Genomic DNA, 15,134 nt, shown 5'->3' with positions numbered 1-15,134 from the left:
AGCAACTCTTCTGTTGTTGCTTATAAAGAAATGTTATAACCAATAATTGAGTTTAAGTATATGTTTAGGTCATCCCATTGCAATCATGTCTTATTATCTCCTTATAGAATATTAGTGTCTATGATGACTACGAGTATATTCTACCGTCGAAGTCAAAAATATTTATTTTTTCCCGCCGTTAAGGCCCCAACGATGTACCAACGAAACACCCATGTTTGCAAATTATGACAACAAGAAAAATGTCCATACTGGAACATAAATTGGTCACTCTCACAGTTGTTATGTTTTGTTTTGCTTTGCCTTTTTTTTTTGGGGGGGAGAGGTTCTATGAGTTAGCGTTGCTCTGACTTATCGTCTAACAGTGTATGATACTAACATGATATATTCCTTCTGTCTTTTAGAAGAAAAGAAAAATCAGCTTTTAATAATTTTAATTCCCGACAATATTTTTTTTAAATAAAAAAACAACGTTGGCAGTGTTAAAATCTCTATGGACAAACTTTCTGAAAAACACAACAATATCAAGTAAAAGACACATGAACATAACTAAAGTCTAAATATAAAATCGACATCACATGGCATATGTATAGGATAGAAACTTGTTTTCAATTATAAGAAACATAAACTAGTATTGTCTGGATTTCTTGTCATCTGATTCTCGGATCAAATAAAACTAGATTTTTTTGTTCGCTTTTAACGATCAAGAAGAAGAATTGATTAACGTCAAGTCAGCCACATATTTGTTATCTTGCCCATTATTGAAGATGTGCTGAAATAATTAGATATATCAGAATATAAGATTCAAAGTAGCGGTCAAACATGATTCCATACGTGCTAATAAATAAAATTTGATATAAGTCGATTTAAGGTTTAAGGAAAATAAACAGACATTATTAAAACATAAAGAGAATCTATATTATGATTAATTGTTATTTCGAATTACTTGGAAAAAAAAAGATTTTCGGAAAAAAATGAAAATATAAGAAAACGTGATGATAAGTTAAAGATAAAAGTTATAAAAATCTATTACATCAGCTGGATCGATTTAAACTGAGAAACACAGTATCATTACTATCTGAATAATCATTTAAATAATGTACGAAATCATTTATGATTCTTTGAAACCTGGCATTTTGATGTCATCGATAAGAAAATGTTTGGATTGTTGGTATATTTTGGCTGACATACTGTTATTGTTCCGTTCTTTTTTCTTATTTTCATTCTTCCACACCTTTTGTCAAAAAAAATTCTCAGAACTGCATGGACTTATCTTAATGAAACTATGCTACAATGTTGACAACCATGTAAAATTGTGCACATGACTTTGGAATGTGCAAGATGGTTACGATTAACATGGAAATTAAAAAAATGTAAAAAATAAATCTTTCGTTATAAGAATCAACCTAATGAAACTTTATGTAAATGTTGGCAGTGGTGCCCTGAAGTACCAACAGTACTTAGCTTCTACAAAATGGCTGCCATTGCCATGGAAACTGGAGAAAAAATAAACATTGACTCTATGGGAAAAAAACCATCTAACCAACATTTTCTAAAGGAATATCAGATCAAACTCAAAGAAACTTTATGAATATATAAAATTGCACAAGTCGATGTTGAAACTGTTGTTTGAATTTAGAAATGGACACCGTTACCACGAAAACAGCAAAAATGGCCGATATTGGACTTTGTTATTTCCAAAATGACCGCCGTAACCATGAGCAAAAATGTCCAAAAAAATCAAAATGCTCCAAACTTTATGAAACTTTACAAAAATGTTAATTGCCATGTGACGATTTGACTTTAAAATTTTCAAAATGGCTGCCGTTAACCTGGCAATTGGTGAACGAGGGTGCAATCCATTATTGCTAACAATTACAAATCTAGTTGATTTTTAAAATTTGTCCATTGTGTAGATTTAAATTGAACAGCGATATTCTCTCAATTTTGACAGGATAATTGAAGGTCAATCGTTAGTTTAAGAGAGTCCAAATTGCCGATTCGTCAGTAATTACATAAATAAATGTTAAATAGCAACCACAATATCAATTTGCCTAATTTTTATCATAATTATTATTTTCAATTTACAACTGTTCTTATATTGCACATTGTGTGTAAGACAATCAGTTATAGTAGCATAAAAATCTATAAATATAACCAGATCATGAACTTGTGTGACTTGACATTAACAGTTTATATTATAAAGAAGAGGAACAGGAACACAGAGTTTTATCTTAAATAAGAACCTTTTTTATCAATATTTTAAAGAAAAGAGATGATATCATAAAGCATGACCAGACAAGCTAGATATTCTTGAAATTGGTGCAAAATCCCCGATTATTGACCTCATTTGGTAATGACGACATTTCCGCACACATATATTTTTAATTCAATAAACTCGACATCGACTGTAATACATGTAATCGGATTATATACAACAGAGTTATTACATTTAGTGTTAAAATATTTGTCCAAATATAAAGCGGTGTTATTTTCAAGATATTGATCATTTATTGAATGTGAACCCAGTCGTTTTTAAGTAGTCTGTGACGTGCTGACGTCTTCGTGATTTATGAGTTGTTGTTTAATATTAATTTGTTTACGGAATATTGCAACCATAAATCTAAATGAAGGATTATACTTACTCTTGGATATTCACATATGTAGCGAATAAGACTGCGACAAGGGTAGTCTGCCCAAATCCACGAATTAATGGGACGACCAAAGAAATATATTATCACACAATCACTATCTGCAGCAAGGTTTTCACTGGCTGAAATAATTAATTGATTTTTTATTTCGCATTTTGTCTTGACTAATACAAGGGAGACAAAATAGTAGACAGTCTTGCCAAACCCTCCTACCAAATTGGTAAACCCTCCTAAAAATACACATGTCTACGTCTACGAGAGACAACAAATCAAGATATACATTTGTAATCAAAACATCACGTCATGTCATTAATCTTTAAACATATATGAAGACACTATGATTAGATATGTTATTGTAATATAATAATTGTTAAAAAGCATAAACTGCAATAAAGATGATTTAATTGTTTAAAAAAAAAGAGAATACAAAACAGTGCATAACTCAAAATGAAGTGAAAAGCATTCTGTCTTTAACACGAAGACCTTTAATTAATTCAATCAGAAAAAATACAAAAGATTTACAGCGACCAACAACAATTACAAAATTAGCACTTATTTATATGATAACGGTATGGACGCAACATAAATTAATCATAGATCAATACCAAGGAAGAAATCTTATGCACATTTTGTATGTTCGTGTCGGTCCTAAGTCAGAAGCCTGTAATTCAGTGGTTGCCGTTTGCCGTTGTGTTACATTTTAGTTTTTTTGTATTAATTTTAATGATATATTAGGCCAGACGTTTTCACGTTTGTTTTACATTAGTGCTGTAGGGGTCTTTTACATCCGACATTGCAACCTGTATTGTGTACACTATTAAAGGACGTACGGTGATCTATATCTGTATTCTATACTGAAATTTTAATGTTGCCTTAAATGAAACTTCATGAAGACAGTTCCTATGATCTTTTTATGTGTAAATATAAATATTCAATTCTGACCCCAATAGTCACCGATATCTATGCAATGCTGGCTCCGATAACTATCCTTAGAGTCTTTCAAAGTATAATCTTATTCAGTTTTCGTTATGTTATGCATATCAGTGATAATTTGATTTCGACATTCCACTGAATTTGATAATTATTTGATAATTTTGCTACACTGTCAATAACTAGCATTTTTAACAGGCCTAGATAGTTATCAAAAGTACCAGGATTATAATTGTATACGCCAGACGCGCTAGAATTAAAATAATTTAAACATAATCTGATATCATACAAGTTTTTGATGTAGATTTTGTAATGAAATTCAAACAATTGTTCAATCAAAATATTATTAAGCTCATCAAAAACGGAAGACGACTTAAAGTAAACAGCAGCAAATAAAACAAAAAATATAAAAAAAACTAATTCTTCACAAATAACGGCGACTTGTGATTGTTTTCGGAAGTAAAAATCCGGTGTGCAGTTTAATTTGACAAAATACTATTTGTAATTTTTTTTTAACAGATAAAAAATTGTTGCTTTTTGAATCTTTTTTTCACGACTTTTTATACATGTATATCTATTGTTAAATATCATTTCCTCTCTTATAGATGACTCTTAAGTTTTGTGGTTTTTTTTTGTTGTCTTACTTACGTACATTATCATATTGAATATTTTTTTATTCATATTTTTTCAAGAATTAGATTTTTCTCGTCTTTAAAACGAAATTTGACAAAATAAAACCTAATTCAATAGCACCAACAGATATTGAAGTCAAAACGAAATTGCTTCTGTGTATTGTGTGTATACTTTTGTTTGAGGTGGTAACAAACACCTTAACTAAAACTTATTTAATTTTTATAAAATGTTAAAAATTTTACTGTGACCCGTCTACAAAATATCAAAAATTCCAAAAGAAAACTTGAACCACTGATTTTACTTATTTTTCACAATTGATTTTTTTTAGATATATAGCAGTTTGACAAACATGTTCATTTTCACAGAACTTGTGCACAAAGTTATTTATTGGGGAGCGGAGAACCATTTTCAGGTGCAGAATTGGCTTGCTTCATTGACTACCTATTGATAACCTTTGACTGGTATTTGCTCTTTTGTAGGGTTGTTGTCTCTTTCGCATATTCCCCTTTTCCATCATCAATTCAACTTATTGTATTATATTAACCAAATAACGTGATTAAAACATTCAGCTAACTTTTATAGCTTTATTTTCCTATAGTGTTGTTTGTAACCTTAAATATCATAAACAGAAGTCTCATTCACCTATTCCAAATGGGACAGCTTTTAATGAAACTAATGAACTATTTTCTATGGCAAATCTAAAGTTTCCATCTGAGTTGTAATCCCTTGCACCGGTCCATACATTACGACCTTTGACTGGAAGAAAAAATAAATATTAATGTGTTTCATCGAAAATCAGAAGATGAAACAAAAAAAAACTACAATTAATAAAAATATCAAAATCCAATGTAAAGGTAAAAGAAAAAAAACAAACATGATAAAACAACATTTTATTCAACCAAAAGAGCTTATTCAAAATAAACTGTATTGGTATAGACCATTTTCGAAGAAACGAGTTCAATAACAAATTTCAAAATTTTAAAGGAGCGACAAACATTAGTAACAACGATTGAAACAGTTATGTTGTGTAACCGTGTGATTGAAAGGTTTTGAAGAAAATACATCGTTTGGTACATTGTAATATTGAAAACATCAACCCAACAATGTTAGATCTGTAAATTTGCTTTCGCAAGTTTTTGGTTCTTCCCTCGCCGGGATTCGAACCCATGCTACTGTGATATCGTGACACCAAATCGCCTGCACTGCAGCCGTCCCGCTAGACTTCACGACCACCTGGGCTCTCAAAAAAAGAGCTTTCTGTGGGCATGTGTTACCTTTCCACGTCAGTTTTAATCTAGCGGCGTACTACAGTACATGATATATAAGGCATGAAGATGTTATTGTCACAGAAAATAATTATATTCATAAGTACGTCTAAGTCAGTGACAACCCTACAACAGATGTATCCATCGGATCGCCATCAATGATGGTGATGCATGGCTGTGTACATAATGTATATACAACTCCTCTAAACATCAACATAACAATGTTAGATCTGTAAATTTGCTTTCGCAAATTTTTGGTTCTTCCTTCGCCGGGTTTCGAACCCATGCTACTGTGATATCGTGACACCAAATCGCCTGCACTGCAGCCGTCCCGCTAGACCACACGACCACCTGGGCTCTAAAAAAAAGAGCTTCCGGTGGGCATGTGTTACCTTTCCACGTCAGTTTTAATCTAGAGGCGTACTACAGTACATGATATATAAGGCATGAAGATGTTATTGTTACAGATCAGCTAAATTATCTATAGTAAAGGATCTTATAAAAATAATGTAAGATACAGTCACAGAAAATAATTATATTCATAAGTACGTCTGAGTCAGTGACAACCCTACAACAGATGTATCCATCGGATCGCCATCAATGATGGGGATACATGGCTGTGTACATAATGTATATATAACTCCTCTAAACATCAACCCAACAATGTTAGATCTGTAAATTTGCTTTCGCAAATTTTTGGTTCTTCCCTCGCCGGGATTCGAACCCATGCTACTGTGATATCGTGACACCGAATCGCCTGCACTGCAGCCGTCCCGCTAGACCACACGACTACCTGGGCTCTCAAAAAAGAGCTTTTGGTGGGCATGTGTTACCTTTCCACGTCAGTTTTAATCTAGCGGCGTACTACAGTACATGATATATAAGGCATGAAGATGTAATTGTTACAGATCAGCTAAATTATCTATAGTAAATGATCCTTCAAATTAATTTAAGATACAGTCACAGAAAATAATTATATTCATAAGTACGTCTGAGTCAGTGACAACCCTACAACAGATGTATCCATCGGATCGCCATCAATGATGATTATACATGGCTGTGTACATAATGTATATACAACTCCTCTAAACATAAACCCAACAATGTTAGATCTGTAAATTTGCTTTCGCAAATTTTTGGTTCTTCCCTCGCCGGGATTCGAACCCATGTTACTGTGATATCGTGACACCAAATCGCCTGCACTGCAGCCGTCCCGCTATACCACACGACTACCTGGGCTCTCAAAAAAAAGAGCTTTCGATGGGCATGTGTTACCTTTCCACGTCAGTTTTAATCTAGCGGCGTACTACAGTACATGCTATATAAGGCATGAAGATGTTATTGTTACAGATGATCAGCTAAATTATCTATAGTAAAGGATCCTACAAATTAATGTAAGATACAGTCAGAGAAAATTATTATTATCATAAGTACGTCTGAGTCAGTGACAACCCTACAACAGATGTATCCATCGGATCGCCATCAATGATGGTGATACATGGCTGTGTACATAATGTATATACAACTCCTCTAAACATCAACCCAACAATGTTAGATCTGTAAATTTGCTTTCGCAAATTTTTGGTTCTTCCCTCGCCGGGATTCGTATATAAGTCCCTGTTGAGTGACAACCCCCTTTCTTTGTCTATGTAATTTCAAAACGAAAATTTAAGTAAATGATAAATTTAATAAAAACGATGTGAACAAAACATATAACCTTATAGAAGGATTGAGATATGGAACAGTTAAATGAGATCGAGCCACTGTCGATGAACTATCCCCTTTCTATGTATACATAGCTGCATTTCGCAAAATAAACAATTGAATTCCTAAATAAATCTTATCTTTAAATAACTCTCTTGAAATAGCAAATGAAGAGTTTACGAATCTTTCTCCAGTAGGTAAATGTATATTACTTGTGAAGATTCTTTAGTTTACGAACGTTTTTAGAAAGAGGTTGCTGTGATACTGGTTATAATTCAGAAGTCTATGTAGGGCCTCCAAAAAATATAATTTAAATTCGAAATCACTTTTCAAACCGTTATTTCAAAACATTAACTCGTAATCACAAATTATATAAGTCATCAAAAACTTTTTGGAACTATGTATAACAGTTTCTGTTATTTTTGATAACGGATAAGATTTGTAATTCCTTACTTTTGTAATATGTAATAACGGATGAAATCCGTCCACACGAATGTTTGTAATTTTTTATCACATTTATTTTTGTAGTTCGTGATTACTGAATACTTACGATTAAATTCTTTGTTAACGGCTTCAGTTTCTTCTATAGTATTTGGTCTCCACAGGTAGGCACCTGGTGTCTCGGTACAATTCAACTAAATTTTTGAAAATGACATTCATAATATTTTTACATTTAGTTTAATGTATTTGCATTTGTATACATAGATAATTTGTTCTTTGAAGAAACATACTCTTAAAAAGTCAATACCGGTAATTGTTTATGAATTTTAGAACAGCGGTATACTATTGTTGCCTTTATTTATGTCAGCTATATTTTATTTAAAGTTTAAGCACATACTGTATATATATACATATATGTTTTTGTTAGTAGCTATATAGGCTGTTGTTTCATCAACATGCGTCTCCCGTATGATGGCTGCAATTTGGAGTCGGTATTTCGTCAAAGACCACTCAGTTATTATGTTCTACTATTGTATAACATTATCAACATATCATTGTTCTATCAAATCAATGTTTGTCTAATTGAGTTCGACTTCGTTCAACATCAGAAAAGTGTCAAATGCTTTTTACAAAATAGAACAAATGTCTCTTTTTTATCCATAATTAACCAGACCTTCAACCACGTACTGTATAAATCAAATATAAATACAAATCCAGTGCCATAAATACTTTTACAATGATGTTTGAAAACCGTCATTCTTGGTTTACCAAATCGAGTTATACATAGGTATAGGAAGATGTGGCGTGAGTGCCAATGAGACAACTCTCCATCCAAATAAAAAAAAAAATATTAACCATTATAGGTCAATGTACGGCCTTCGACACGGAGTCTTGGCTCACACCGAACAACAAGCTATAAAGGTCCTCAAAATTACCAGTGTAAAACCATTCAAACGAGAAAACCAACGGTCTAATCAATTTAAAAAAACGAGAAACGAGAAACAGTCTTTAACTTTAACCTATAATGGTTTACTTTTTAAATTGTTATTTGGATGGAGAGTTGTCTCATTGGCACTCACACCACATCTTCCTATATCTATTTTATTACACTTTTCTGTATTGATAGGAAATAACTTGTGTCAAGTTTTGATTATTCTGTTATGTCACTAAGTAAATACACCGAACATATCTTTGTTTAAATCTTATATTTTGCCTACAGATTTATTAATGTATTTGAAACAGGTTGTGATTCTTGTTTGTTTACGAAGTAACAGACTCGTTCTTGTAAATAGTGATTAATAAACCTACATTGTACTCACCAGAGCGTGTTCCCACTGTTTATCATCTTCTAACCTATTCTCACCACTATCGAAATAACAATTAGTACTATCTGATTGGTTAGGTAACAACGTGAACCTCTTTGGGCAAGTTTCCGGAACACATTGCGCTATTAATATTAAAAACCACAATCGCAATTAAAACACAAAGAAGCTAAAGCGATGACTTAATTACAATTACGTAATGAATGAGAGACCTTGATCAAATGTTGCATCGTCATTTATAACCTAAATGGAACTATTCTTTTCTGCACTAGATGCGCATTTCGACATTCAATCAACGTCTTCATTGATGTTCCGGGCCAAATATTTGAAAATCTAAAGCTTATTAAAAAATGGAGAACTATAAACTAAAAAACATGGAGAACTATAAATCTAAAAAACATGTAGAATTATAAACCAAAAAGGACAAAACAAGTTGAGTAAAAGGCTTTGTTGTTTTAGAGAATAGAAATATACTCATATAGAAATACAGACGATGCAGAAGATACAGTCATTGCGTTAACTAAGAAGATTTGTCATGATTGCAACTGACGTCATCCTCCACCTCAGACCAAGGGAAATTTTTGTTTTACACATCAATTATGATAGAAAAACAAACACAAGAGAAGAAAAATGCAAAAACAAAATAAAAAGATATAAAGAAATAAAATGAATATAAGAATAAACAAGAAATTAAAAAAAAGAAGAATGCAGGACTTTACTTATATTGAAAGCTAACATCAAATTATTAAAACAAAAATAGTATAAAATATGACGTTTTTACAGTGTACAATTGTAACATATCTTAATCTTTCGTCGTTACTATTATTAGTAATGGAACTGAATACAATAATTTTGATGTGCTTTTTAATTTTGATAACGAACTCTACAACAAAGTGGATTTTTTTTAAATTTAAATTTTAGAGTAAGTACGGTTTTTGTTCTGTTTGAATTAGAAGCTGAACTAGCGATGGAAGGTAACTTTTTTAACTTAAATCTAAAAGGGGGACAAATGGATTTTATTATCTTGTTTTTTCGATGGGTTATTTTTTATTGAAATAAGACGGAGAATTTCAAAATATTAGTTTTAAGCCGATTTTATTTTGGTGTCAAAAACTTCGTTTATTTCAAAGTTAGAAACAATGTTTGTTAAGGCTTTTTCTTTTAAACAATGTTAAACATCTTAAAATTATAAAAATTAAAAAAATAAATTTATTCCAATAAGGGTCAAATTACTCCAACAGATGGAAATTTAAAAAATTAATAAGGTCAATTAATTTCAAAATCTAACAAGTATAAAAAACATTAAAGAGTATGTAAGTAAAGCATATTGAATAAGCAAATAATCAAAATAAACAGTAAAAAAAATGCCAGTTCTTTGTTTAATAAACTAAAAGAAGTTCAATGGAAAGTTGTCTTCATCGCCAAAAAAAGTAAACCTGGATCAACGTTTGTGTATTAAAATGAAGGTTTTACATTTGCTCTTTGTAAAAAGCATTACAATAGTATATTTTGAAATCTGTTGTAATACTCAAAGCTTGTTAGAGTGAGTGTTAACTTTCATTTTTTTTATGTAGAAGAGACATCCAGAACTTTTTATTTAATAAAACAAAACATTAACAAAAATATCTTTTACATATGTGTTTTCACAATAATTAAAACGATATTAAAGGTGATGCAAAATGATTGCTTTCATATTAATATTCATATATTTATATAAAAAGTAAAATCACAAAAAAACTGAACTTAGAGGAAAATCAATTCGAAAAGTCAATTATCACATGGCAAAATCAAATAACAAAACTTATCATAAACGAATGGATAATAACTTTCATATTGTTGACTTGGTACAGGCATTTTCAAATGTAGAAAATGGTGGATTAAACCTGGTTCTTATATTTATTATTAAGAGATAAAGGATAATGCTCGATTTCATAAATAATTTTACTAAATATGATTAATTGTACTGATAAGGTGAGGCATTTTTTTAACTATATCAATCGTCGTTTAAATAATATCAAAAATAACAACAAATGTAACACATTAACTTTCTTGCCAAGTGTGAACTATGCAGACGTAAAATCAAAACATTAGTGTAGAACAGAAACCTTTCTGAAAATTGTAACATAAAGAAATATGGACAAAATGGCAGCATAAACAACTTTCATTGATTGCTTGGTCTTCAGCTGGCAAATTGGAAATGTTTTACTTACATTTGCAACATGGTCTTTCGTTGCAACATTTACCAAACTGGTTCCATCCTTCCCCAAACGTAGCATCACACGAATAACCTCTTTGACCGCAAGTTCCGTTTGACGATCTGCATTTTCCAGATAGAACTAAATAGAACAGTACTCAGATACAATATAACATGGTTATTTTTTGTAAAAACATTAAAAGATAAGAATAAAGATATAAAGTCATCGTTTATTCCTAAAATTTCCCTTATTTAACATGTCAAATATAGGACATGGTTTTATTATTGTTATGATAAAAGTTTATATGAAATGACATTGTGGTATGGTTTCTCAGGAATAATGTTCTTTTTTTCATTTCCTACTTTAGATTATTTTTTTGTACACTAATCCTACATAATTTAAAGCAATCAACGGTTGGAAATATAACCATGATGTAATGTGTCCTGATAGTTTATGTAAACAACCGATACTAAATTGCATTTTGTAAATTATCTAGATGTATAAACTAGCAAAGGTCTACTTGTCAAGACACAAAAACAGTGATATATACCAATAGACATAAAGTTGAAAACTAACTTACAACATCATGGTAAAAAAGAATCAGAAAATCAACAGTACATTAACACTTTGAACATTCGTGCATATTTTGCTACTGGCAGTTGATACCGTAGAGATCCTTATACTTTAAATTCTAACTGTCTGAGACTCTTTTCCACGCTCTGTCACAAAATATGTTATCGACATTCTAAGATTCCGGAAACGTTAGATTACATTTATGGTAATTGAAGGTTTTACATTATCTAGACAACACTTTATTTGTGGTTGTTATCCGGTTGTCAATAATTGCTGACTTCCACTTGCATTTGATTGTTTGTGGATAGTTGTCTCATTGGTAGTCATACCACATATCCTTATTTTTATCTAAGAAATATTCCAGTATATTAATTTCGAAAGTTTGAAAGGATAAATTCACCGTCGTTTAACAGTAAACCCTTCAAAAGGACGAATTCATCGTGTAAATCTCACCAGCGAACAAGTAAAAACAAAATTAATGGCAGTTATGACAGCAGTTCAAATGTTTTTAGTCATTGAAATGCCGTAATGAAAGAATCAATTTGTATGCTAGAATACTTACTGCCGCCATGAGACACATCAAGTGTGCAAAGGATAATTACAATCGAACAACAAAAGTTAATCATGATACTGAAATTAAACATAGTCTTAATAAGTTCTATTTTCCGGGTTATTAACACAGTAAGCGAGTATGCATTACATATTATAGTTTCATGCTATAATCAATTTCCAAACATATGTAACAGAGCTGAAACCAAAGTCCGAACCTTTCAATGTAAGGGCTTAGCTTGTGTATAAGGTAGTTCACGGGTAAAGAAAAAAATAACAGAATTTTCTTTTACTTTGCCAAAATAGAAATTTTACTATGCTTTTTGCGAAAAAAAAATGATAAAAGGTACGGGTCACCGCGCTTTTTTACAGGGTTCGAGTCGTTTAACATTGCCATTACTTGCTTAGGTTTATCTTGAAAAAACACATTAAAAAGAAATCTATGAGGTTTTACAATATGATTTAAGAAAATAAAAATAAAAATGGTGTCACCGTAATTGTTTTCTTGCTTAAAGAAAAAATGGAAATTTTCCATTTGTCAATAATAAATTTTGTACTTTAAGTGGTATTTCCCCTGAAATGGTTTAAGCACAAATAATTGGTATTAGTTAAAAAGATATTTGATAATTCCTATTGAATAAATAGCTTCGTTTTTTATATAAATAAACATTGTTGGCAATACATTGAAAATCTGTCTCCAAATTTGCAAATTTGAGCAAATTTTTTGGACCGATTTTTCACTGTGATTGTATAATTCAAGATGGCTGTATACTCTGAACAACCATAATAGGACTTTCAGTTGTAAGCATTGAAGGTGATTAAAGTTTTTGCCTTATGATTATTCTAATCTCGAGGATAACTGATCAAGACAACTGTAGTTTATTTTCATTGGTTAAAAGGGGAAGCGGGTAATCGAGAGTTTTAAATTGCAATCGGACAATCTGAAATAGAAGATATTAAAAGAATTCAGATCACCTCTAGTTTCGGTTTAATGAGTACGAATTTAATTTGTTTCTGTTTAAATTGTGTTCTTTGTGATTTTCAATATTGAATGTCAGTGTTGTTTATAGCGATTACAGTGAGGCTATGAGAAAGGAGTTCGAAATTCATCATATTATATTCGGTTAAGTTTTAGGGTTTGAAAATGTACGAATGCTTACGGTATATCTTATTGTTAGAAAATAATAGATTATCTTCGATCATGCCATCGAGATAAGATTTATTTTTACGCGTAAATTAATGCAACAGTAGTATACCGCTGTTCAAAACTCATAAATTAACTTTTTTAACTGTAATTGTGGAAATGTAATACGCGCTCCCTTTACGTTCGTTCGTACCGTTCGTGAATTTGTAAGAAAGCTCTATTGAGCATTACATATGTATTACTAAACGAGCAAATGTTTGTAAAGTTAATTCATAATTCATTAGATTAAAGTTATATGAAACTTCAAATTTATAAAAATGATGCATATGTGTTTATACCTTAATGGTTAGTTTTTATTAAAAGACTCATGTTCATATACTTTGTTCTCAAGAAAATTCATCAATTTGTCAAAATTTTAAAAGATGTTTTTTTAATTGTTTGCCCTCAGTAAATAATTCGCCGATATGTTTTCCGTAAGCAGTGAACTGAGCGTGACTTTTGTAAAAAACCAGTGATTGCAATACGCATGGATCTGTCATTGAAAAAAAACTAAAATCTTGGCGTTGAATGTGTAATACACGTTCTCGATATCCATGCTTATTTGTTGATTGTTTACTAATATGACAATGTAAAACTACGGCTTCAAAACACAACAAATAATTACACGATATTGATGAGGAACTCGACTTTAAATTTGCAATTATGATAATCATTAACAACTGACATTGAACGAACTAATGCTAATAAACTACCACTTCATTTAGTGTGTCATCAATCATAGAGTTGCCGTGCACATGTTTTAACTAATAACACATACAGAGGGTTTTAAACAACATATGAACTCATTGGAAGTTCAAAAAGTAATGCATCTTCTTCACGGGTATGAAAGGAGAGTGTGATGGTGATGATAAAAAGGTGGCATTCGAGAAAGAAAGAAATCCATCAAAACGATGTCAAAAAATAGAATTAAAAAAAATATAAACAAACAGCAGCTCAACTGTACCCCGCGTTTTAGTGACTGCTTAACACTAGGTAAATTGTTTGAGTAAAATTAATATCTATGCCTTTCAACTAAAATTGACATACACATTGGATATCTTTGTTGTGAGTGTCTACAGCTTGAAGGAAACAAGATGAGTTTGGCAATTATCTGATACAATACTCTGTTATTACATCTTTAATTATATTTAAACAAATTCAAATAACAAGAATATCGTTTGTAAGAAAATAATTGAAAACTTACCACTATGTTTGATAGCAGACCTGTAGATAGATAGATGACAGTGAAACGGCTTATTAAATAGCAAGTTAAATTAAAGTACTTGGTGAATGTTCTGGCAGGTTTGCAACATCGATTAGTGACATGTGTTGTTTTTCTCTCTTATAATTTACTGAATCAGCAATTAATTTATCAACGTGTAACTTCTTTTATCTGTAACTAAAAATGTTTTCATTTCTTGATCGATACTAAAATTGCATCAGCAAATTTAAACATAAGTAAGTTTGATTGCCAATAGACAACTCTCGACAATAGACAAAACGATTTGAACTTTTCACATGACGTTTGAAGTTACATCTTACCTTCTAGTGTTTTCTATATACAATAGTAAACGTAGTTTATACAATTTGTGATACTTCTTCTGTTGCTTATGTTAAATGTTGTGCTTTGAGTGATATAAGTTAAATACCAAAGACGTTTGAAGCTGTGTTCCTTACGTTCTTGATAAATA

General features: G+C 31.0%; 1 protein-coding gene across 1 annotated transcript; it reads right to left on the bottom strand.

The window, feature by feature from the left end:
- Positions 1-414: 414 nt before the first annotated feature.
- On the bottom strand, positions 415-14,697 carry LOC134697323 (C-type lectin domain family 4 member D-like). The gene is made up of 8 exons (XM_063559529.1): positions 14,648-14,697; positions 12,274-12,341; positions 11,154-11,279; positions 8,941-9,068; positions 7,731-7,815; positions 4,854-4,967; positions 2,643-2,770; positions 415-503 (listed from the first exon to the last, which is right to left on the bottom strand). The coding sequence occupies exons 2-8, from the start codon at positions 12,335-12,337 to the stop codon at positions 489-491; spliced, it is 660 nt and encodes a 219-aa protein (XP_063415599.1). The 5' UTR covers positions 12,338-12,341; positions 14,648-14,697; the 3' UTR covers positions 415-488.
- Between the last annotated feature and the right edge of the window lie 437 nt (positions 14,698-15,134).

The sequence above is a fragment of the Mytilus trossulus genome, chromosome 14 (genome assembly GCF_036588685.1).
Source record: "Mytilus trossulus isolate FHL-02 chromosome 14, PNRI_Mtr1.1.1.hap1, whole genome shotgun sequence".
Classification (NCBI taxonomy): domain Eukaryota; kingdom Metazoa; phylum Mollusca; class Bivalvia; order Mytilida; family Mytilidae; genus Mytilus; species Mytilus trossulus.
This window is presented reverse-complemented; position numbering and strand designations above follow the sequence as displayed.